At 38.3% G+C, this 26,277-nt stretch overlaps 1 protein-coding gene across 16 annotated transcripts in view; it reads right to left on the bottom strand.

Annotated features, from left to right (window-relative positions):
• Positions 1–26,277, bottom strand: part of atp8a1 (ATPase phospholipid transporting 8A1) — a 313,300-nt gene that overhangs the window by 238,572 nt on the left and 48,451 nt on the right. For 15 of the 16 annotated variants that reach the window (XR_011353617.1, XR_011353618.1, XM_069924781.1 and 12 more), the window contains one exon: positions 8,664–8,778. Coding sequence is in view for 14 of the 16 variants with exons in the window: in XM_069924781.1 (XP_069780882.1) it covers positions 8,664–8,778 (115 nt within the window). In the remaining 2 variants the exon portion in view is untranslated. Of the gene's footprint in view, positions 1–8,663; positions 8,779–10,946; positions 10,978–26,277 lie in introns of those variants that run through there. The other variant, XM_069924779.1, reaches the window with a different exon arrangement.

Raw genomic sequence — 26,277 nt, 5'->3', positions numbered from 1 at the left:
CCCCACTAAAATTCAATGAGCTTTTATGGAGTAAACTACTTTTTCTCCCTACCCAAATAATAGTCTCCCCTTTTATTCCTTCTACCAAAGTGCAAGACCATACATTTTCCAACACTATTTCATTTGCCACTTCTTTGCCCATTGTCCTAATCTATCTTAGCCTCTCTGCAGTCTCTCAATTTCCTCATCACTATTTTTCCCTCTCCAAACTTAGCCACAAAGCCACTTATTCCTGGGTGTCAATATCTCTGACCTATCATGGGGCCATCATGTTGATGTAATCATGAAGAAGGCACACCAGTGGCTATATTTTGTTAGGAGTTTGAGATTTGGTATGCCACCAACGACTCTTGCAAATTTCTACATGTGTACAGTGGAGGGCATTCTGACTGGTTACATCACTGTCTCGTATGGACAGGACAGGAAAAGGCTAGAGGTTTGTAAACTTGACTAGCCCCATCACGGCATTAGTCTTCATTCCATTAAGGACATCTTCAAGAGGCAGAGCCTCTAGAAATCAGCTTCTATCATCAAAGACTATTCTCCTTTTTCACAGCTACCATCAGGAAGGAGGTACAGGAACCTGAAGACAAACACCCAACGATACAAAAACAACTTCTTGAGATTTCTGAACTGACAATAAACCTATTGATAGTACCTCATTTTTTCTCTTTTTAGCACTAATTATTTTTTAAAATCTTGTATTTATGGAATTGTAATTTATAGCAACTTTGCACCTGTAATGCACAATACTTCTGACGTTAAACAACACATTTTGTGATACACACTCATGACAATAAACAGGATTTTGATTCTACAATTGAAACTATTGACATACAATGTAGGAAAAAGTGGATCCAGCACTGACCCCTGTGGAATAGCCAATGAGATTAGGAACCCTTTATTCTCACTCTGTTTCCTGCTGATCAGTCAATGCTCCACTCATGCTAGTAATCTCTCTTGTAATTCGACTTGTTAAGCAGCCTCATGTGCGGCACCTTGTCAAAGGCCTTCTGAAAATCCAAACATACAACATACACTATAATCGCCTTTATCTAGCCATTTTATCGTTTGCTCAAAAAATTGCAGTAGGTTTGTCAGGCAAGATTTTCCATCAAGAAAACCATGCTGACTTTGGCCTATCTTGTCATGTACCTCCAGGTAACCTCATCCTTGACGATCGACTTAAACAACTTCTCAACTCTAATGTTAGGGTAACAGGTCTACAATTTCCTTTCTTCCTCCCTCCCTCCCTTTTTAAAAAGTGAATGGCCTTTACAATTTTTCAGTCCTACAGAACCATGCCAGAACCTATCAATTCTTGAAAGATTATTACTAATGCCTCCACAATCTCAAGAATTACCTTTTACCGAACCCAAGAGTGCACTTCATCTGGTCTAGGAGATTCATCTACTCTTAGACCAAGTACCTTCTCTCTGGTCATCATGACTGAACTCACCTTGAAAGTCAGGTACATTGCAAATGTCTTCCACAGTGAACTGATGCAAAATACTTTTGATATCCTTTTTGATAATACTTGCTAGCTTTCTTTCAAAGTTCATATTTTCCTTCCAAATTACCTTAGTTTTTAAAAGCTTCTCATCTTGCCCCTTCTCACTAATATTTGATTCCTTACATGCCCTTTCTTTTGCATTCACGTTGCCTTTGATTTTCTTTCGTCAGCCAGTGTTGTGTCATTTTTCCATTCAAGTATTGCTTTTTTGGAATATACCTTCCTTATTTCTCACAGAAACTCCGCCCATTGCTGCTCTGCTGTCCTCCCTACCTAGTGTACCTTTCCAATCAACTTTGGCCAGTTCCTTGCTCATATTCCATTGGTATACTGACACATCTGATTTTAGTTTATCTCTCTCAAATTGTAGGATGAATTCTATTATACCCAACAATACCCAATCTAAAATTGGATTTCCCTGGTTGGCTCAGCTACAAGTTGTTCTAAAAATTCATCCTTAAGGCATTTGATAAATTCCTTCTCTTCAGTTCTAGTATCAACATAGTTTTCATAAGTGACCTGCATATTGAAATCTCCCATGACTAAAGTAACAATGATCTTTTAGCATGCCTTCGCTATCTCCCTCTGTAGATTGCATGCCATGTTCTGGCTACTGTTTGGAGGCCTTTCATACAATAACAGGATCTTTTTACCCTTAATTCTACCCCCTATGTCTTCTGATCTAATGTCTCCTCTCTCCAAAGATTTAATTAATTTTTTTAACCAGCAGAACCACCCCATCTCCTCTGCCTACTTTCCTGTCCTTCAGATACATGGTTATTTAGTTCCCTTCTTTCAGCCACAACTCAGTGAAGTCATACTGCCACCTTTCAGCTGCGCTACTAGATCATCCACCTTATTTCTTATACTGTGGACATTTAAATACAAGACCTTCAGTGCTGTATTCATTACCCTTTTCAATTTTGTTTCCCAAGTACCCCAAGTTAAATCTGTAATTTTTCCCCATTGACTGCCTATCCTGCCTCAATCATGCTTAGTGTATATATTTGTGTATCTTCTGCCCTATTCACTGCCCTTTTATTCTGGTTCCCATCCCCCAACATATTGGTTTAACCCCCTCCCCAACAGCAAACCTGTCCGCCATGACATTAGTCCCCTTCCCATTCAGGTGCAATCCTTCCTTTTTGTGCAAGTCATATCTTCCCCAGAAAAGATTCTATTGATCTATCTAAATTCCTGTTCCCTGCACCAACTCGTTGTCTGCCATAACTTTCTATTCCTGCCATCACTGGTGCATGGCACAGGCAGTAATCAGCGATTACTGTCCTTGAGGTTCTGCTTTGTGGTTCCTTCCTAACTCCCCATATTCCCTCTTCAGAACCTAATCCCTTTTCCTATCCATGTCATTAGATCACAACATCTGGCTTATCACGCTCCCATTTGAGAATGCCATGGATTTGATTTGAGATATTCCTGACTTTGGCATCTGGGAGCCAACATACCATCCAGAAATCTCAATCTTTTTTTCCACAGAACATCCAATCTGTTCTTCTAACTATCAAATCTCCAATCACTACAGCTCTCCTCTTTCCCCCACTTCCCTGACCACTATGATTTGTCCTTGGCAGTTCATCCCCCTCAACAGTATCCAAGATAGTATACTTATTGTTGAGGAAAATGACCAGAGGGGTGCCCTATACTGACTGCCCATCCACACTCCTCTAACAGTCATCTGCTTCTTGCATGTAACTGTCTCCTTATAGCTTTGGTCCATCACCCCTTCTGCCTCCTGAAGCATCCAAAATTCATCCAGCTCCAGTTCCCTAACAGAGCCTATAAGGAGCTGGAGTTGGATGCACTTCTTACAGGTGTAATCATCAGGGACCCTTGTGCTATCCTAGATTTCCCACATGTTGCAGTCGGAGCATTTCACTCCCCTAGCTACCATCTACACTACCTACTTTGGGTTATGATGAAGAGATCTTATCTGACCTTACTGTAGCACAATCCCTTGAAGCCTCTTGAACCGAAGCTTCAAACTCTCCACTCCCAACGCTCACACTGGCCGCTCCAACAATGGCTGCTCCGCTTTTGCCTGCTTTACTTCTATTTGTTCTTGATAATGAAAAATATAATCATATAACCCTATAACAATTACAGCACAGAAACAGGCCATCTTGGCCCTTCTACTCCACAACAAACCAGGTACACTTCTCTAGTCCCACCTACTCATAACCCTCCATTCCCCTCCCATCCATACACCTATTCAATTTTTCCTTAAATTACAAAATAGACCCACCCACCACTACTTCTCCTGGAAGCTCATTCCATACAGCCACCACTCTCTGAGTGAAGAAGTTCCCCCTCATGTTATTTCTAAGCTTTTTCCCCTTAACTCAACTCATGACCTCTTGTTTCAATTTTTACTACCCTCAAGGAAAAAAGCCAATTCACATCAACTCTATCTATCCCCCTCATAATATTAAATACCTCTATCGAATCCTCTCTCAATCTTCTACGCTCCAAGGAATAAACACCTAATCTGCTCAATCTTTCTTTGTAATCTAGATTCTGAAACCAAGGTAACATTTTCGTAAATCTTCTCTGAACTCTCTCTGCCTTGTTGATATCTTTCCTATAATTTGGCGACCAGAACTGCACACAATATTCCAAATTTGGCCTCACTAATGTCTTGAACAGTCTCAACATCACCTCCCAACTCCCGTATTCTATGTTTTGATTTATAAGGGCCAGCATACTAAAAGCCTTCTTCACCACCCTATCCACATGAGATTCCACCTTCAGGGAATGATGAACCATTATTCCTCAATCTTCTGCTCCATTGCATTCCTCAATGCCCTCACGTTTACTATGTATGTCCTGTTTTGATTATTCCTTCCAAAATGAAGCACTTCACACTTATCAGCATTAAACTTCATCTGCCTTCTTTCAGCCCACTCTCCTAAGCAGTCCAAATCCTTTTGCAATCTTTGAACTCCTTCTTCATTATTCACAGATCCACCTATTTTAGTATCATCTGCATATTTACTAATCCAATTTACTACCCCATCATCCAGATCATTAATGTAAATGACAAACAGCAATGGACCCAATATAGAACCCTGAGGCACACCGCTTGTCATGGGCCTCCAGCCTGACAAACAGTTATCTACTACGACTCTCTGGCATCTCCCTTCCAGCCACTGTTGAATCCATTTGACTATCTCAAAGTTGATATCTAGTGTATGAACCTTCCTAACTAACCTTCCATGCAGAACCTTATCGAAGACCTTACTGAAGTCCATATAGACAACATCCACTGCTTTCCTTTCATCAACATTCCTAGTCACTTCTTCAAAAAATTCAACAAGATTAGTCAAACATGACCTTCCATGCACAAACCCGTGTTGAGTGTTCCTGATCAGACCCTGTCTCTCCAGATACTTATATATATTATCTCTAAGAACGCTTTCCATTAACCTTCCTACCACAGATGTCAAACTTGCAGGCCAATAATTGCTAGGCTTGCTCCTTGAACCCATTTTAAACAACGGAACCACATGTGCAATACACCAATCCTCTGGCACTATAATCATCTCTAATGACATTTTAAAAATCACGGTCAGAGCCTCTGCTATTTCCTCACTAATTTCTCTCAAGGCCCTGGGGAAATCCTGTTGGGACCTGGAGACTTATCCACCTTAATATGCTTCAAAAGCTCCAGTACTTCCTCTTTCTTAATCACTACAGTTTCCATAATTACCCTCTTTGCTTCCTTTACCCTGCACAATTCAATATCCTTCTCCTTAGTGAATATCAAAGAAAAGAACTTGTTCAAAAATCTCCCCCATCTCATTTGGCTCCAACATAATTGTCCACTTGGATTCTCTAATGGTCCAATTTTATCTCCTTTTGCTATAAACATAGAAAGCTTTTGGATTTATTTTCACCATTTGCAAAAGCCACCTTCTACCTTCTTTTAGCTTTTCTAATTTCTTTCTTAAGATTCTTTTTACATTCAATGTATTCTCCATGCATTTCTTTTATTCCTTGTTTCTTATACTTATTGTATCCACATGTATCCTCTCTTTTCGAACCAAGTTTCCAATATCCCTTGAAAACCATGGCTCTCTCAAACTATTGACTCTGCCTTTATCCTGACATAGTTACACGATTTTTCTTTTATTTGTTCTTACTAACAAATAATGATTTGAAGCGTCTGCTAAAGAGCATCTTTTTAAACTCTTCTCCCCGACTTATGTGTACCTCTCTATCCTTGTGATTCAATTGGTTTGCTAAAGCATACTTCATGTCTGAATTGTAACATCTCAAAAGTTCTCAATTCAAGAATCATATTTTGCTATTTCTTTAATGGTGCTTTTCCATTTAAGGAATGGAAGTGAGAAAAATAATCGGTTAACATGTAATCCAGAAATACCTACAGTTTTTCCATTAAAAATCAAGATCAATCTAATATATTGGAAAAGTTTTTTATTCTTCTGGGAGAAGCAGGATAATTTCTAATGGTTAAATCAATTTGGTTCATCAGAAAGGACCTTTTGTGGTGAAGCGATACCTAAAAGTAGTGGACACAACAGACTGGTAGTTACATTGAATTGAAGATAAACTATCAACTTGGCTAGGGAAGAGGGGGCAGGACTCCCAACAAGGATCGAATCGAGCACATGCTCAATGCTATATATGCTCAATGCATATATAATACTGTATATGTAAATGATCATCAAAAAAAAAACACTCTTATCTGATTTCCTATGATACAAGAAAGTATTATAAGAATGCAGATAGGAACAAAAGCCTTAACAGATTTATGAATGGACAAAACCAGGCCAAACAGACTGCAAGGACCACAATGAAAAGATACAAGCATCAAAAAAGTTAGAAGAAAGCTTGCCCATATAACTATAGAGCTACACCACATGCATTTTTATGTTAGGCTAAAGTTAACACAGCCCATGAGTGTGATCCTACTGCAGTATGTTGAGCAGTTCAGAATTCAAAACCTGAAAGAGTTCCAAAGAAGTAAATTTATCTGGTTTCATAATACTCAAGGGAAATCGATGATCTGTATAAAAAGAACTGTTCTGGTGGTTAGGAGCTTAAAAAAGCTCATGACAAAAATTAGAACAACAACTTTTAGGAATAACGTGGAAACATGTCAAATCATGGAGAATCACGGAAGTCTAAAACATTATTTCACAAACACTACTAAAAGTTGATTGGATGGAAATAAAACCCTCCAATTTCCTCCAAATGTTTTGCCCCTATTGACAAAAGACAAAGTAGGAAAATCCCAACACCCAACCCCAACCAACCAATTTTCCCCTGCAACCGCTGCAACCGTGTTTGCCTATCCCGCATCGAACTTGTCAGCCACAAACGAGCCTTCAGCTGACGTGGACATTTACCCCTCCATAAATCTTCGTCCGCGAAGCCAAGCCAAAGAAAAGACTCTAAACTAGTTTTAAATACCCTGCCATTTCCTATCATCTCTACCTCTTAATTTTGTCTACTTTTTGGTCTCCTGTGGCTTTCTCCACTCCAAGGAAAACAAACCCAGCTTCTACGTAGAACTGAAATGCTCCATCCTCATGAATCTGTCTGCATTGACAGAACGTCATGTTCATGATTATATTCCATTGGGCCAGACTGATCTGGATCCAGCCTGTTGGCCAAATGCCAATTACGATCAATGCCTTTATTTGCATTTCCGAATGGACCAGACAAGATGAACTGCTAGGCCAAACCCATTCGGCATACAGTGAGGTGAAGAAGTGGTTTCAAATATCTCATCCTGAAGCTGTTTCAACTAGTTGTAAAAGATCTCCTGAGAATTCTTAAAATATCCCATATAATCAAAGCATTCAGAATTGACAACCAAAATCCGAAATTTAGCAATTATGAAAAATAAATAAAAATATCAAGTGAAATAAAGCCACACATTTGTAACTTGAAATTTGTTTTACCGCAAACATTCCCCAGTTTTGCCAAAAACCTAGTAACATTGGTCTGGAACATCCTAATTAATGGTTCCATAGAGAATGATCAGCCTGCTGCAATGCACACAGCATCTGGACATTCATACCTTTGCAATAGTGTACATAAGTCAGGAACACACAGCAAGTTGGGTGAGTACTCTTCTGACTTCACTCTCGTCTTGGACTCATTTTCAGGGTCTCTCTGTACACTGCTGACCCACGAGATTGGATACACCATGTATATCCTCTCAGCTTTAAGTAGCTGATTCATCTCATTTGACAGGGTTTGTCACCTTTACTTCACGGGGAACACTTAAATAAGCTTTACATTTATTTTTCTACATTTAACCAAACCTTAGCTTCACAATTAACAATATTTTGTTTAAAACTCAAATTTAATCATTTTTTTCCCCCTACAAAAGTTTCCATGCATCCATGAACACTGACACCTGGAAACAGTAAAAAAAAAGCCTCCTGTCAGAAACAACTGACAGAAGGCCATCAGGTTGGTCCAAGGGTGGCTTGTCAGTTGGTTCTTTCTGAGGCCTGCTGATGCTTGCAGTCCATTCTTGTCAATGACATTTTCCAGCATGTTCATCTTATAATGGGACTTACAGTTGAAAGGCTCCGACATGGAACAAGGGTTCAGTGCACTCCAGCACTCAATGGAAGATGTGCAAAAGATCAACTGAAATTCTCTTGGAGGTCAATGGCAAGGACAACACTGCTAACTCCAAATTCTGGGTTGAATAACAGCATACACTGGAAAAATATTGGAAGAGGGTGGCGGGTGTGATAATCACAAAAGGTCTCAGAGAATTAGGGCAATGAAGTTAGATTTTTATTCGGCTGAGTAAAGTTGTCAGTTTAAGCATAACATGCTCACAGGCTGTGCTGAGTAATGCTATAGTGATAAAGTTCTAATTAGTACAAATTTTCCCATTTATAAATTTTCATTGAAACAAGTAAAATTGTCAATTCATACATAGGCCACAAGTATGACATTCTCTTATGATAAACATATTACAACATTGATCAATTGCATAAGTATTAATTAAGTGAATTAACAATGATTTGTAAAGTCATACACCCATTGTACACAATGGGAACTAGTATTCAAAGGAAGAACAATGAGTCCCCAAAGCAAAAAAATCACATTTATATTTTCATCAAAAGAGCAAAATTATTCCTACCTGACATGGTTACCACAAAACTTTACAAGTTGAGGTCGGTTGATAAATATTATCCTCATATCTTCTTTATCAGCCAGTGAGGTTTTTCCTGAGTTATCTTCAGTTTTCTTGTAACCTATAGATAAAAAGATTCATCATTACATTATGAATGGCTTTCTTCAGTATGTGCAATGCCAATTTTCTACTGTTTGCCCAATAACAGTAGTTCCTCTCAACAACTGGAAAAAAATAACAACATGCAACTCCCCACCATTTAGATAAAATGCTTAATTTTTAATCAAAGGTAACAGATATACAGAGGATGCAAACAACCATTACTTCTAACAACCAGCATAGGACCAGAAGATACATTTCACAAGATTAGAAAACAGAAACAAATAATTCTCTCTGGAACAGATGCCCAAACAAAGCATTAAACCAGTGTCAATCAGCAATCATGGCGTATGGACATCACAGGCAGAGTCAATCCCTAGTTGCCCTGAAGATGGTGGTGAGCTGCTTTCTTGAACTGCTGCAGTGCTAGATCTATGGGTATTCCTGCAATGCTATTAGCAAGGGAGTTCCAGTATTGTGACCCAGGAATGGCTATGTATTTCCAAATTAAAATTATGTGCATCTTGGATGGCAACTTCCAGTTGGTGGTGTTCCCATACTTTTGCTGCCTTTGTCCTTTTAGCTGGTTGAGGTTGTGGGTTTAAGGAGTCTTCGTGAACGGTTGCAGAGCATCCTGTAGATCAGGGGTGTCAAATTCAAATTCACAGAGGGCCAAAATTAAAAACTTGGACTAAGTCGTGGGCCAAACTAAATATTTATTGAAAATTTTCAACAACATCTGCATGTTTTCTCTTCTTTCAACATATGTAATGTTAAACTTTTTCTTATGAAAATAAATGTTTAATAATAGTTTTGGTTAAACTCTTTCCAGAAGAAGCATTAACAAATGAGAAATAAAATATTCAATAAATAATATTTCTCTATAGCCTTTAAGCTCCTTTTAAATGTATTTTTTTTCACAAGCCAACAAGTCAAAAAAATAACAACTTGCTTCAATGACAAACAGGTTTGTCTTTTAAAATGATGAACATATAGTCTGCCTCCCACCTGTCTTGAAAGGTCCTGTTTTCTGTCTTTGGTTTGGCCATTTTTCGTAAGGGGTTTATTACATGTGAGTTAGGCGACAGGTGGCAGAGGCTAATGAAAGTAAAGAGAGGAGGTGGGGGCGATTAGCGGCCTGACGGGCCGGCGCCAACGCATTTGCAAAGCATTCTGGGATTTTTAGTATTAGCTGTGCATGCGCTAGACTGGCGCGGCGGCCAGCGGGCCAGCTCTAATACATATTTGATATGATCTTGCAGGCCAAATATAATTATATCACGGGCCGAATTTGGCCCGCGGGCCTGAGTTTGACATGTGTGCTCTAGATGATACATACTGTGCATCAGTGGAGGAGTGAGTGGTGCCTATCAAGGGTGCTGCTACATCTTATTCAGCATTAAGCTTCTTAAATGTTGTTCAGGATTCACTCTTCAAGACAAGTGGAAAGTATTCCATCACAATGAGATTGACAAAGTGAGAAAAGGGCTGAGAAGGGAAGGATGGTTCTCCAACCAGATTAGCAAGTGCAGCAAGAGGCAGGTCTCAGTATAAAACTCCAAAATTGACTAAATGGACTTTAGATAGAACAGCCTCTGGGATTGACCTGTCTTGTCTTAGAATTATTTTTAAAAATGTATTCTTTCCAAGAAAAACAACAACTCTGCATTACAAACACCGGCATAACATTTAACATTTTGAACCAATTTTCACATGGAGACAGAGGCCTTACCTGCAGGAATTAATTAATGGTGTTCAACGGCAAATTGCAACCACCATTTTCTCTGCAGCTTCCTTTCCAAATTCAATTTACTTTCTAGTTTCCCCTCCTACTCCCAATACACATGACAAGAGTAGAAAGAATGAACCAGCTCCTGACAACCACCTCATTAAGAACATGATCAATGACCATTCACAGACATGAAGTAAGGGCCAAAGACTTCATTGATCTGAAGATCCATGCATGCCTGGATTACTGTAAACTGGATGGTCAGTGTGGGCTGAGAGGTTCGTTTCCATGCTGCATCTCCCTCTGAGCCCTGTGATGTCCCAAACCTGAACAAAGTTATTTAAAAAAAACCCTGGAACATCTGAATCATATTAAATGTCCTACATAAATACATTAATTAATTATATTTTTAAAAGTACAAATCCATCAACTTTAGCTCATAAATTACGAAGAGAAAATACCTTCTGCTGTAAGTCTGCAATCCAAAATGAGGAAGAGAGTAAAACCACACAGGAAATCAACAGTGAAAGGAGGAGCTAAAGCAGACCACAAACAGACTGAGGAATTAAGCTTGATCTAGTAGTAATAACACAGACAGACATAACCAATGACCACTAACAGATTAACTTGAAGTATATTACTATTCCATTAATTCCCCAGTTACAGCAAAATATCTCCCTCTACAAGCATCAGACAAAATTAAATACTCAGAAATAAGCAACATTAACTTCACTACTGTCACTTGAATGGAAGAGGACACAATGTTTGTCTCAGGAATGGATAATTTCTGTCTAATATACAGCATGGTCAAATTAAAATTTATGGACTCTCCTGCGAGGCTTCATTAAAATTCAAACAATTTTCCATGTTCCATCCCATAGAAAGATGTTGATCACTGTTAAATCAGATTTTTTTTAAATCATATTTCATCTGTCACCCAATGCCTGTTTATAATAAATAGTTGGAGCATACAACTGAATGGCTGGAAGTTTTAAATTCTATAATAGTAAGCCAAAGAATCACAATGCATGTCACACTTAACAATCACACTGCTACACAAGTTCTGTCACTCTTGAAATCACGCAAAGCCAGAAGAAGCATTAATTCATCTTTCACTTTCTGTCAGAGTAAAGAGAAGTTCAACTGAGTGTGGTTATCAGAAACTTTTTTACCCAAGATATTTTCCATTTCAAAACATGAGACAAAAAAACCAAATCTCTCAAAACTCTCTTATTTAATCAGTGTGAAGAACAGCTAGTTTCTTTAATACCCAAGCTGTTAGTCCAGATTCACCAATCCAGCAACTATCAATGCATGAAAGGTGAACTATAAGTGCCATTAATATCCTATAAATAAATTCAAATAATCAAATACAAGGCCCAAGAATTCTGGTTTCAACTATCATGTTTAAATTCAAACTAGGCTCTGTTTATTTTTCTTGTACTAGGATCTTTCCTTTCAATAGTTTAACTCTACATTTTTCTCTTTTCTCTTCAGGCCCTAGAGGAAACACCAAAGTCTCTGTGGGGAAAAAAAGTCAACAGTAGATAGGGTGGTCAGACATCCAGTTTTAGGCCAGACAGTCCGGCTTTTGAGCATACACCCCCAAATGGAGGACAAATTAAGAGGGAGAATGGGCACTTATCTGTTAAATGCGATGTGCACAGCCATGTTTCTTCTCACAGGCATGTGCAAATGCCGACTTGCGCATGGGCAGTGAGGGAGAAATATGACGGCGGTGCACAAAGTGCCAGCTAGGCATGTGCAGTGGGGGGGGGGGGGGGAGGGAGGGAGAAATGTGACAGCGGAACCCCCCCACCAAAAGTCCCTGCATGTCCTCCGTTTTGGTAAGTTTGAAATGGCCACCCTAAAAGATCACACTTCAGAGGGACATTCACAGCAACTTGTCAGCCATTATGACTAGTCAGAGTTTGGCAAATTAATGACTGTTGACGTAAAGGTATTCAGCATTTGAATCACCAGGCCACTGAAGACAACAGAACGAAAAGTGAAACAAACTGCATGAAGGACAATGATGTTATTCTCCAGGGGGAGAAAAAAATTGTTGCTTCTGGTTTGAGTTTTTGTGGCAATCTAAGGACATGCCCTCTATTATATAACTAACTTGATTTTTCTTTAAAAGTGCATATATTTTTTTTACAAAGGAAAACTGAGAGAGACCCTGGAAGAAGTGTAATAACTAGCAATCAGAGGACTGGAGTTGGGACATAATCCCCTCAACGGGAGTCAAAGAAACTTGACAATTCCATGAACACCCTCTGCCTCCAAGCAAGAGAGAGAGAGAGAGAGAGAGAAAAAAAAATGGAAGATAGGCAAACCTTAAGACAAAAATATTTTCGGAAAAAGTTCCCAGGGGCTGGATGTGCTCAAGAAACACAAGCTATAGTTTGTAATGAAAGTCAAACGCAACCTATCAAAGCTATGAAAAGCAAGTTAGAATTACATCGAGATTCAATAAATGATGTGGATTTTATAAGACCAAGTTATGCAACTTGTTCAAAATACAATTCAATAGTTAAAATGCTTGTCCTTAAAATGCATATTATTTCTAAAACTCCAGGTTTTCTCCCCTGTTAAATGAGAAATATCACATGCAAATCTAAAGACAAACTGCAGATGGTGGAAATGGAAGTAAAAAGAGAACAACCTAGAAAGATGCAGGTCAGGCAGCACCAGTGATAATACAGAGTTAACATTTCAGGTTGAATACATGGAACATAGAAATGTGCAACGCAGTACAGGCCATTCAGCCCACAGGGCTGTGCTGATGTAATAACCTTCTCAACCAACTGCCTAGAATGACCCTACTGCATAACGCTATGTTTCTCAGTTCCATATACCTAGCTAATCATCTTTTAAAAGTTTCTGTTGTACTTGCTTTCACCACTGTTACTGATAGTGCATTCCAGGCACCACCACTCACTGCGTATAGAATCTTCCTCTTAAATCCTCCCATACTTACTCTCAAGCACCTTAATAGTGTTAGCCATTTCAGTCCTGGGGAAAAGCCTCTGGCTATCTACACGATCAATTCCTCTCATCATCTTGTACACCTCTATCAGGTCACCCCTCATCCTCCATCACTCCAAGAAGAAAAGACCAGGTTAACACAACCTTCATCAAAAATAAGAAGGGCAACACAAATTAGTTTCAAGTAGCAGAGGTGGGGGTGATGTGTGTAGAACCTTTGGTAGGGCCAGTTAATGTGGCAGTTAGAAGCACATATAGCTATTAACAGGGCTGTGGGATGTGCCCACCAGGCCAAGATACCCTAACGGAAAGAGAGAAATAGAGCCAACTGTGACAGAATTGTTACATTTTATATTTTTATATTTTTGGAAGGTAGATTGTAGAGTTTGTTAGGTCACAAAAGGATACAAACACTTCAAAACAGATCTCATTTTAAAATGCAAGGGTTTTGCATAAGGTGGTACCTACAAGTCTGCAAAGACAATGGACTCCTGTGCTGGAGATTTTCACAATGAGGTGCAAATGGAAGGGCCTATCTCAGGAAACTGATAAGATCTCTCATGAATTGACTTTGGGGAGTCAACAAGCTGTTTTGGTGGAGTGTGCTGTTTTAGGAAGGAAATGTGGTTTTGTAAGCAGAGAGTCAAACAGATTTTTCTCTAAGTGTGTCAGAAAGAGAGAGAGAGTGTGTGTGTGTGTGTGTGTGTGTGTGTGTGTGTGTGTGTGTGTGTGTGTGTGTGTGTGAGAGAGAGTGTGAGTGTGAGAGAGAGAGACTGCTGGTTTTCTGCAGTGGCTTTTGAAGCCCCATTTTGAAGACGGGTTGTGAGTTCTAAGTTCTGCCTTGTCAAAGTCCTTGTGGAGATGGCTGACTGCATAATGATTCACCTGAGATAAGGGAAACAGAAAAGGAACTCTGTGGTGACCTGAAAGAAAGAAGTTATCATCTGGAAAATCCTGATGGAGTAAGTTTCCTCTGCAAGACACTGAAGTAGCTGTTCAGAAGGAATCAGTTTGTGTGTGTCCAACAAACAACAAATCTCTCTCTCCGAAAACAGACAAGAACTTTCCTGAGCGGTAACTATTTACCTTTCAAGCAGCAAAGCCTGGTGAAGATTCATAAATATAAAATTCTGTGCACAGTACAAGATTTACCTGATACTGTTGAAAGGCGGAGTGAGAAGTGAGATTGGTCTGTGAATCAAAGAACTTTTCTGAACTTACACACCCTTTACATGCACATGCACTTAGAATTAGGAGGGGGTTAAGTTAGGTTATGTTGTTAATAGTAATAAGTTAAAGTTTGATCCTGTTTTTCTGTTTAAAGAAAATTAAAAGTAACTTTTGTTTAAGTAACCATTTGTCTTGGTGAATTTCTATTGCTGCTGGGTTTTGGAGTCCTCTGTGCCCGTCACACAAGGATCACAGACAGGTGTCATATAGAGACAGAAAGAATGAGCAAATGACCTAAAAAGTTGGAGAATGTAACATTGAACCCAGAAGACTACAAAGACAAAATAGATAAGGTGCATTTTTTTTCCCCCAAGTTCAAATTGGGCTTGATTCTAACAGCATATGCGAACACAGTCAGATAATTCAGTGTTGAAGATGGATGGAGAATTAAACTCCATAATGACATAAGCTTAGGGTCACTCCTACAGACTGATCTCTGATGTCCTGCACTCAATGTGCATTTATGTCTTCCATTGTAGAGGAAAGCACATTGCAAACACCAAATGCAGTACACTGTAATGAGGAGTGCTAGTGAATCAGTACATTGCCCGGAAAGACTGTGGAACAAAAAGAAAGAACAAATGTGGCAAATCCTGCAGTTGCATGGGTCAGTGGGATTAGAAGACAATCAGATTCCTGGCATGAAGGAGACAACCAAGAAAGGAGCAACAAATTATTTTAAATTCTGAAAAGATAGGAGAGGATGTGTGTGTTGGTGGAATTTTGGAGCTGGTAAAAATTAGAAAGGAGAAAATGGCAAAAAATAATAAAATGATTGGCGATGCAGCTGTTGGAGCTGCTGTAAAGGCAGCGCTGCTGCTGGTCCAGTCCCTGGGAGAGCGGGAAGGGGAGACACGAGAGAATGCTGAAGGAAGGACGACTCCCAAAAGGCCCTGGGCATTGAATGCTTCCTCACTGTGTTGGAGATTTGAATCTGGGCTCTGGTTGCCGATGATTTAAACTGAGCTGGAGTCTTGTGTGGATGCAGAGGCTGCGGGAACGCTGGAGGTGAATCTAAGGACACTTGTTGACTCTTTTTCTTCTCTTTCTCTGACTGTAAGGAATGCCAGGCAATGCTAATGACAAATCTTTATCTGTATTATAGCAGACTAAAGGCAATTTCATGTCATATTACATTTTTGTTTTATTAGATGACAGTAAATAGTATCTGATCTAAAAAAAATGTTAAATAACTCTTAGTTTGAATACAAATTAGCTTAGAAAACTGACTGTTGCTTCTTCATACCAAAAAAAGGACTATGTTAGTTTAAAAGGCAGTTCAATATAACAATGACAAAATTCCAAACTAATGCTTTGAGACATTTCTTGCAGATAAATTGAGGGCAATTCAGATAATCATGAGATTTCGAGGTATCAATGAAACAGTTGTGCACAAGAATTTCTTTTGAAAAAGTATGAGGATATGAAATGGTGAAATGCAATGTCAGAACTGCACAAGTATGATTATGATTAGCAGGAACTCTGGAGATATTGGAACGAGATCCAATGGCAACCCACACAAACCCCACCAAGAAACAGAAAATCTGTCGAACTGAACCTTGGCACCACAAAGTCATTCTTGTGCCTTCCAGAGCAGGACACAAGCAGTGACTGGGCCTCATGACAGGACAGTGCTCAAAATACAAGCTGTTACTTTGATCACAAATGTGTAGGAGAAACTCAACAGGCCATGCAGCATATAAAGTATAATAAAATCCATATAAAGTACTGTAAAAGGTAACCAATCCTTCTTGCCTCAGCCCTTCATCAATAATAAGAAAATACAGGCATAAGGTGGTAGAAGGGGAAATGGGAGGAGCAAGAGGGAATAGATGGATACCAGTGGGAAGAAAGAAGAGAAAAAAGCTGAGGTGGTAGGGGAGATGGCAGAGGACTAAGAAGGGTAGCTCTCGGATAGAAGAAATGGAAGGGGGTGGGGAGCTGAATGCAAGGAGAAAGGGGCCTGGTGCAAAGTGCAGTCAGATTTTCTTCAACAAGTCACTAACCTTCTGGAATTTTTTGAGGATGTGACAAAGAGGGTGGACTCGGGAGAGCCAGTGGATGTGGTGTATTTGGACTTCCAGAAGGCCTTTGATAAGGTACCGCACGGGAGTCTAGTGGGCAAGATCAGGGAGCATGGTATTGGAGGTAAGGTGCTGACATGGATAGGAAATTGGTTAAGAGATAGGAAACAAAGGGTTGGAGTAAATGGGTCTTTTTCAGAATGGCAGGATGTGACGAGTGGAGTGCCTCAGGGATCGGTGTTGGGTCCTCAGTTGTCTGTAATTTATGTAAATGATTTGGATGAGGGGATTATAAATAACATGAGCAAATTTGCAGATGACACTAAACTGGGTGGCGGTGTAGGGTGTGAGGAGGATGTAAGGAAAATGCAGAGGGACTTGGACAAGCTGGAGGAGTGGGCGGCTAAATGGAAGATGAATTTCAATGTGAACAAATGTGAGGTTATTCATTTTGGGGGAAGTAATAGGAAAGCTGAGTATTATTTAAATGGAGACAAGCTAGGGAGTGGGGAAGTGCAAATGGATCTGGGTGTACTTGTTCACCGGTCACTGAAGGCTAGCATGCAGGTTCAGAAAGCTGTGAAGAAGGCAAATGGAATGTTGGCTTTCAAAAAGAGGGGATTGGAGTATAGGAACAGAGACGCCCTTCTGCAGTTATACAGGGCCCTGGTGAGACCCCACCTGGAGTATTGCGTCCAGTTCTGGTCTCCAAACTTGAGGAAGGACATACTAGCTATAGAGGGTGTGCAGCGCAGATTTACAAGGTTAGTTCCAGGGATGGCAGGGTTGTCATATGCAGCAAGGCTAGAAAAACTGGACTTGTATCCATTGGAGTTTAGAAGGATGAGGGGGGAACATGATTGAGGTATACAAAATCATCAGGGGGATAGACAAGGTGAAGTCTGATTAGTTGTTCCCAATGATGGGGGAGACGAGGACTAGAGGGCATAGTTTAAGAATACAGGGTAGGCCCTTTAGGATGGAGATGAGAAAGCATTTTTTTACCCAGAGAAGTGTGAATCTGTGGAATGCTCTGTCACAGAGGGTGGTAGAGGCGGATTCTCTGACTATGTCCAAAAGAGAGTTAGATAAGACTCTTGTGGGTAACGGAGTTAAGGGTTATGGGGATAAGGCTGGAAAGGGGTACTGATGGTAATGATCAGCCTAAAATGGCGGTGCTGCCCCGACGGGCCTAATGGCCTACTCCAGCTCCTATTGTCTATTGTCTATTGTCATTACTCAATTTGACCAATGAGTAGACAAACAGATCCAACAATGTGTGACTCCAGTTAGTCTTGGAATTCCAAAGATTAGTGAAAATATCTGTGTGGCCTACTGGATGTTGAATGGGTGGTTATCAGCAATTCCCCAAGGAACTCAGGCTGTTGATTTATAAAATTCAGCCCCATGTTACGGCAGGATAAATCTTCCACAGATGAAGTAGACTAATAAAGCCTGGAAGATCATTGCATATCCAGGAATTGACCATCTCAAATTAAATTCTGTATCCAAACCAAGATTGCAAACCTTGAATCTAAAAACAGTACTAAGCCTATTCTATGGGAAAACTCCAAAATTCCTTTCCAAACCTATAGGCCCAGAAAAATGTCTCAACTTGTAAGGTAGTATTAAGCAAACACAAAAATGTTGCAAACGTCACAGTCCATGGTTGTCATTTTACAATCCACAATTTGGACTTTGCTTTAATCACAGTCCTAATAAGAAGTCGAAACTTGCTTCAAGAAAATATTGCATGTCTTCTAAGTTGCATACAAAAATTAAGCATCTCAGCAGCAAATTAAAGAATTGTTTTCCCAAATCAGTATTATAAGTTGCATCTGAAAATTCAATAATTTGCCATGACAATATTCTGGATAGAAAAAAAAATGAATATGTTTCTTCAATGCGATTGCTTCTCATCATTATATATTTTTTCATTCTTAATGTTTCCATTTCTCTTCTGTTTCAGTTGAATTCCACGGTTTTGATTATATTTTTGTATTAATTTGTATTCCTTAGCTCTCTAAAATCTCAGTTCTCCAAATCTCTGCAAAGCCTTGAGTGCTCAGCTACTTAGTATTCCGCTTGGATTTCAATTTTGTGTGGTTACATTTTGTCCACAACTTTTGCCACTTTTATGTTGTATTCTTATGCTATGTATTTATTGTACTGCATCAGACACTGGGAACATGTCACCCAATGAATTTCACGTGCCTTTCTCTTCTTCCCCTTTCTGTGGGGACACGGGAGCAGTCACAATAATGAACAAGTCCTGGTAAGATTAATTCTTAGAGGGGTGGGATAAAAATCACAACTATATATTCTCATGTCATTATGTTTCCAAAGTACTGAGTTGCTTGGATGCATGAACACAAAAGAAAAAAAAAGTGAGAGAAGATCTTCATCTCTGAGGGGGGCGGAACAAAGGCATGAAGGAAGGAAGTGACCTAAAACTCTCCCAGGGGAATAAAGTGAAAACCCAAATATAAAAAAAAACTTTAAAAAAAAATTAAAACCTACCAAAGACCTCCGGAACCTACCTGCATTGTGTTGGGCATGGTTGGTAGAGGAAAGAAGACTGCAAAAAACAAGCAAACTGTAAGTAAAGACCCGAAGAAAATGATGCGGTCTACTTTAACATTGGAGTCTGGGCCTCAGGCTCCGATGCCTCCACGAATGACGTGAGCGATGATGGCTTACTTGAAGCCAGCAACAACACCACTCCTCTGGGGAACTGGAGAAGATGGCGCTTTCCTGCGCATGTGTGAAACAAGAATAAGCTGCTGAATGGAGACTCAACAGTGTCACTACCAGTAATGCTGTCAGAACCAAGGAACTGCAATCTGAGACAGAAATGCTGTCAGAAACACCTGTTGTTTTGGAGAGCTAGTGATCAAGAGGAAAAAGGAAACCAAGAAGGAACAGATGAAGAAGAGGCTGCAGGGGGTTCTTTGGAGGTCAAAGTTCGATGATGTAGGATCTTTCCTCATTAATGATGGGTCAATTCCAGATTTTAAGAGGAGATATACAGAACTTCAGAAGAGACATGAAGGACATTAGAAGTGACATGATGAAATGTGTTGTGGAAGCTAAAAAAGTTAAAGAAAAAGTTGAGAGAGTCAAATTTAATGTGCAGATGGTTAAAAATTATGTGGATGTCTGCATGGACAGAATGAGGAGGTTGAAAATTCAGAATCTGCCTGGGAAAAGCAGAGGAACAAAATTACAGAAAAGATAGATATGTTAGAAAATCAAAGTAGACAAAATAATGTTAAGATTGTGGGTCTTAAAGAAGATTCTAAAGGAACTGAAAACCCAGTGGAATTTTTTCAAAAACGCAGAAGTTCTAGAAGAAAAATTTCAAATGGAATAGAGTTGGTTGGAGAGAGCTTATAGAGCCTTAAGGAGGAAGCCTCAACAAAATCAAACCCCACCCCTGCTGTACTGATTAAATGTCTACACTATCAAGATAAATAATTTTTTTTAAGATTTGCACTCCAAAATGCAAGATAAAATATAGGACCCAAGATCACTGATGGAAATAAAATTATATTTTATGTGGATTTGAGTAAGGCAGTGGAGGACAGAAGAAAATAATTCCCAATCCACTTAAGGCTATCCTTTGGAAGAAAAGCTACAAGTTTACTTTCAGACATCCAGCTATATTAAAGATGTTTCTGGACAATAACCAGCCTAGGTTTTTCATGGAAGAAGGAGATAAAAGTGGCATTTGCAGAATCTCTTCCTTCAGTTAAGGAAGATCAAAGTGAGAGTGGAAAGTTCAAGTCCTCAATGAGAACTACAAAGGGAAGTGGTGCAGAAACAGCTTACAGTGAAGAGAGTCGCACAGGTGGAGGTTTTAAGCTGTCCACAGGAGTTTCAAAGAGGTCAAACAGTTGACCTTGAAGCACTGGGTGACAGATGGCTTTCATGAATTCTGTAATCAATTTATTTTTCCATGTATAAGACGTTGGTGCGGCCTAATTTGGAGTTCTGTGTGCAGTTCTGGTCGCCTAATTATAGGAAGGATATAAACAGAGTGGAGAGAGTGCAGAGAAGGTTTACTAGAATGTTGCCTGGGTTTAAGCATCTGGAGTATGGGGAGAGATTGGACAGATTGGATCTTTATTCTTTGGAGCGTAGAAGGTTGAGAGGGGATTTGATAGAAGTATTTAAGATTATGAAAGGGATAGACAGAATGGATGTGGATAGACTATTTCCGTTAAGAGGAGGAAAGATTAAAACATGAGGACATGAGTTAAGAATTAAGGGGCAGAGGTTTAGAGGTAACATGAGGGGGAACTTTACTCAGAGAGTGGTAGCATTGTGGAATGATCTTCCGGGAGAAATAGTGGCGGCGGAGTCAATTGTATTATTTAAGAAAAGGTTGAACAGGTATATGGATGAGAAGAAGATGGAGGGTTATGGGCATTGTGCAGGGAGGTGGGACTAGAAAGGGGTGTTTGGTTTGGTGCGGACTAGAAGGGCCTAATGGCCTGTTTCTGTGCTGTAATTGTTATGGAGGGGGATAGGTGGACATTTTTCCTTTCTTGCCTTATGCATTATGTGCCATATTATGGCAGGTGCCACAACCCGTATGGTGGAGTGGAGTAGTGCTGTTTGTTTTTTATTCAGCACTTTTTTGGGGAGGGGGGAGTTCTTATTATGTTTCTGATTAATGCATAGTAATTCATGTATAGTTATTATTTTCTTTTTCTATATCTTTTTTTCTTTGAGACAGACATTCACAGGAATCGGTTGAGTTTGATGGAGGAGGCCTGGGAGAATGGGACTGAAAAAGATTTGGATTTAAGATAATTGATGGGAATAATGCACCAAATTTTCTTAGTTTTGATGTTCATGGGATGAATAGTGAAATTAAAAGGAAAAAAATACTAGCTCATATCAAAAAGATGAAAGTAGATATTGCATTTTAGAAGAGACTCATTTGACAGAGAAAGAACATTTAAAATTAAAAAGGGAATGGGTGGGTCAAGTGGCAGCTTCATCTTTTAATTCAAAAGCAAGATGAGTAGCAATATTAATAAAAAAGGTTACTGGTGAAAATTCAAGATGTTATAATGGATCCTGTGGGGAATTACATCCTGGTTCATTGCTAAAATTCACTCTGAAATGTGGACACTGATGAGTATTTATGCATCAAATGTAGATGAAGATATTAAAAGGGATACAATTTTACAATTGGCAGAATCGCATGAAAAGGGGGTGATTTTAATTGTTGTCTTGATCTAATAAATAAAAACAGTAGTGAGAGCTAAAGCGGCAAAGATTACATTAAGTTTGATGAAGGAATTAAATTTAATAGATATTTGGTGTAAGCTGAATCCTAAAGAGAGAGAGATTACTCTTTTTATTCACATAGACACGACTCCCATTTGAGAATAGATTTCTTTTTGATATCAGCGCAATTACAGGGTATAATTAATTGTATTGAATATAAAGCTAGAATATTATTTGATTGCTCTCCACCTTTCTTGGTATGTTCAATTTCTGAGGAAGAAGGCTTACCTTATAGGTGGAGGTTTAACACTAGTTGCTGAAAAGAGTAGATTTTAGTGATATAATTTTTTTTTAAACAAATTCTAATTCAGTAGACAATAAATTTATTATATCAGATGCACTTAAAATTGTATTTAAGATAACAAATAATAAGTTTTTCACCTAAAATAAAGAAAGATTATATGAAAGAGACAAACCAGTTGGAACAAGACATAGGAAAGTTGGAAAAGGATTTGCAAAATAAATCTTCTGAAGAAAAGACAATTAATAAAAAATTCCAATACAATACCATTCAGACATACAGAACTGAAAATAAAGCAGAGACATTATGAATTAGGAGAAAGAGCGCATAAGGTTCTTGCATGGCAATTGAAAGCAGAACAGGTATCTAGAACAATTAATGCAGTTAAAAAATTGGACATTATTACATATAAAGAGCAAGAAATAAATGATTAATTTAAGGAAATTTATTCTGAATTATATCAATCAGAATCAGTTCATGTTGAGCACAAGATTAATATGTTTTTATCTCAAATAAATTTACCTAGTTTAAATGGCCAGGAGGAAAGAGATTTGAATTTTCCTTTAACGGCAAGGGAAACTAGTGGGATAATGAGTTCATTACAAAGTAAAAATTTGCCAGGGGAAGCTGGATTTCCAGTAGAGTTTATTTTTAAGAAATTTAAAGATCTCTTGATATCTCCAATTATGGAGATCAAGCGTTGAAAGTGCATTGAATCTGCCAGATTCCTTTTCAACTGTGATACCAAAGGATTGAGACACATTGAAACCAGCACCATATAGATCAATTTCATTATTAATTGTTGATTAAAAGATAGAGCTAAAGTTAGCAAATAGATTAACAAAGTATTTACCAAAGTTAATAGATATGGATCAAACTGGATTTGTTAATGATCAGAAATCTGCAGATAATGTGGCAAGGTTAATTAGTTTAATACATTTAGCTCAAAAGAGGGGAGATTTGAGTGCCGCAGTAGCTTAAGATGCAGAAAAGGCATTTAATAGGTTAGAACAGGATTTCCTCTTTAAAGTTTTGGAAAAATATGGGTTAGGATAAATATTAATAGATTAGGTTAAAATGTTATATAAGAATCCTACTATGGGGGGGGCGTGGCAAGATGGCATAGGGAACAGACGTGCCTTCCAGACCTCTCCTGACTCTGATTTATTGTTTTGTCTTTAAGTGCCCGTTAAAATTCTATTAAAAGTTTATAAATAATAAGAGGTGTTGGATTAGTGCCTAATGGTTTATATGCAAAAAAAGGTAAAAGAAAACATCAACAGACTGTTAAAAAACTACATTTTCCGAAATTGTCTGACCCTACTTGTTTACAAGAAGCCAGGACTCAGCGTAGAATGGATCCAGAGGAAGACATACAGAGTTCGGCACTGAAACTCCATTTTAAGCCAGTGAGGCTCTCTGAAGGTCGCACTCAAAAGCTTTCAGAACAAGGGGCTGGACGGGTGCCAGTATTTCACACAACAGCCACTGTGAGTGCTGTTACTGAGACTTTGACAGTTGAATCAGCTGGGGCGCCACCAGCTGGAGAGTTAAAGAGCTGTCATTCGACTGCTACAGTGGTGGCGCTGCAAAATGCATCTTCAATTACAACAGTTTTTCCAGACATCGATTCAGTGAAGATGATTAAAGAGATTTGGCTTAAAGATAACTCTGATTTTCAGTCTCCTGGCATTGCTGGGGGGAATTTGAGAGGGATTTTTATACAAAGTCAAACTGCTAGAAAAGATTCTAAATTAAGGGAAGGGACAGAAGATCCCGTGGTCTCTAAGGAACAGCAAGACCCCATTATGCCTGAATCTACTTCTGTTGAAATGTCTGTTAAGGATCTTGAAGATAAGATATATTCTGTATCGAGTCACTTAGCTAATTTTGTGAACCTGTTTATTTCCAAGATTAATGCGATGGCGGAAGTCATTAATGGAGCTTTTAAGCTTGAAACCATTGAAAGATTTGAAATGTGTGATCAAGGTTTAGTCGATGCACAGGATCAACTGCAAGATGAAAATAGAATAATTGAAACATTGCAGATCCAAAATAAAAATTTAGCAAAAAAGGTTGATTATTTGGAGAATCAATCTCGACGGAACAACATAAAAATTGTTGGTTTGCCAGAAGGCAATAGAAGGACCAGATCCAAGAAAATTTTTTACTGAATGGATTCCATGAGTGTTAGGACAGGATAAATTCCCTGACGGTTTAATACTGGAACGTGCTTATAGAGTTTTAAGAAGAAAATCTTTTTCAGGACAGAATCCAAGATCTGTTTTGATCCGTTGTTTAAACTATTGTGACAGAGAGACAATTTTACGTATGGCTATTAGAAATGACCTGCAAAATAGATCTCCTTTGATGGTTCAGAATAATCCTGTTTTCTTCTATCAAGATTTGAGTCAAGAAATTATGTTTCAACGACGCGAATTAAATTCTGTGAAAGAACGGTTGTGGAAAAAAAGACATAAGGCAACATTTAGGTATTCTGCGGTACTGAAGATTTTTTAGGATGGAAATTAGCCAAAGTTCTTTGACAATCCTAAAGAGGTTATGGACTTTGCTCAGTCTCTACCAATCATGCAGTTTCAGGAACGATGTAGTCCTTCAAGGTCTCCAAAGAGAGTAGAGATGTAAGGTGGGATCCAATTTATTTTAAAAGAAATGGAAGCAATGGTGACCGAAGTGGTAACGTTGATTTAAAAAAAAATCTTTTATTTTTTTTTGAGAAGAGTTTAAATAGTTTAAATAATGATGATAGTTTAATGAAATGGGAGTTGGGAGAGGAAACTGGGTGGGCACTAGTTTCCAGAAGTCATCAGCTACCTGTGAGTTATCTCACACCCAATATTTTGGGGGAGTTACCGCTTTGGGCGGTTTAAACAGGAGGAGGTAGTTGTGACCTCCGACCTGTTTTTTTTTCTTTTTAATTTTTGGGTTAAGAAGTGAAGGTTTTTTTTTAAATTATTTTTTAAAATAAATAATTTTTTTTAACTCTTTTTGTTTTCTGATTGTAATTGAGAGGGAATTAGGAGGTTTTTTTCTCTCCTTTTTTTTCTCTTTCTTGGGGGGGAGGTTTTCTCTTTTTTCTTTCTTTTTTAAGAGGATGATGTCACAGAAGATAATAAGTCAAAAATTGAGGATGTTGAATTAGATGAAGAGGAAGATGAGGGGCAAGGTGATAAGAAAAAGAATAAAATTAAGTACAAATACATTGAGGGAGAAGAGTTTAATAAAATTAAGTTAATTTTGATAGAGAATTTTGAAGATGTTATAAATGAAGAATATGGAGAATTTTATAAGAGTTTGAACTTTTTTTTCTTTTTTTTCTTTTTGTTATATAAGGGGAGGGAAAGGGAATAAAAAGTTTATCTGATTGTTTTTCTAAGGGATGTTTTTGTTCTCTCGATGAATTATAAAGGAAACTTGGTATTAATGGAAATTCTGTATATATGTACCATTAATTATGATTTTTTGTATAACAGATATGTGGTTGATATATGATTTTAATATGTGAACATAGTTTTAAAGTGGATTTCATTTGTTAAATACATGTATTATGTTTGATTTAAATATATGTTTAAGGGTATTATTTTAGTATTGATATTTTTTTGTTAGTAATTTTTTTTGTTTAAGTTTTATCCTTTTTTTTGTAAGTGGGGTTTTTTCTATTTTATTTACAACATTGTTAATTAATTCTTCACTCTATTTTGGGGGGAGGGTTGGACTAATTTTAAATTAGATGATTAATGTTGTGTTATAATTATTGGGGGGGGTTAATTTGTGTAGTTTAATGATGTAGTATTCTAATTTTTATTATCTTATTTTTTATTATTTCTTTAAATGTAATTTTTATTTTATTCATGTCATAAAATTTTAAATAAAGTTTTAAAAAAAATGAATCCTACTACAAAGGTAGTGACTAATGGTCAAGTATCAACAACTTTTTGGATGACTAGATAATGTAGACAAGGTTGTCCATTATCACCAGCTTTA

This window comes from Narcine bancroftii, chromosome 3, assembly GCF_036971445.1.
Source record: "Narcine bancroftii isolate sNarBan1 chromosome 3, sNarBan1.hap1, whole genome shotgun sequence".
NCBI classification, from domain to species: Eukaryota; Metazoa; Chordata; class Chondrichthyes; order Torpediniformes; family Narcinidae; genus Narcine; species Narcine bancroftii.
This window is presented reverse-complemented; position numbering and strand designations above follow the sequence as displayed.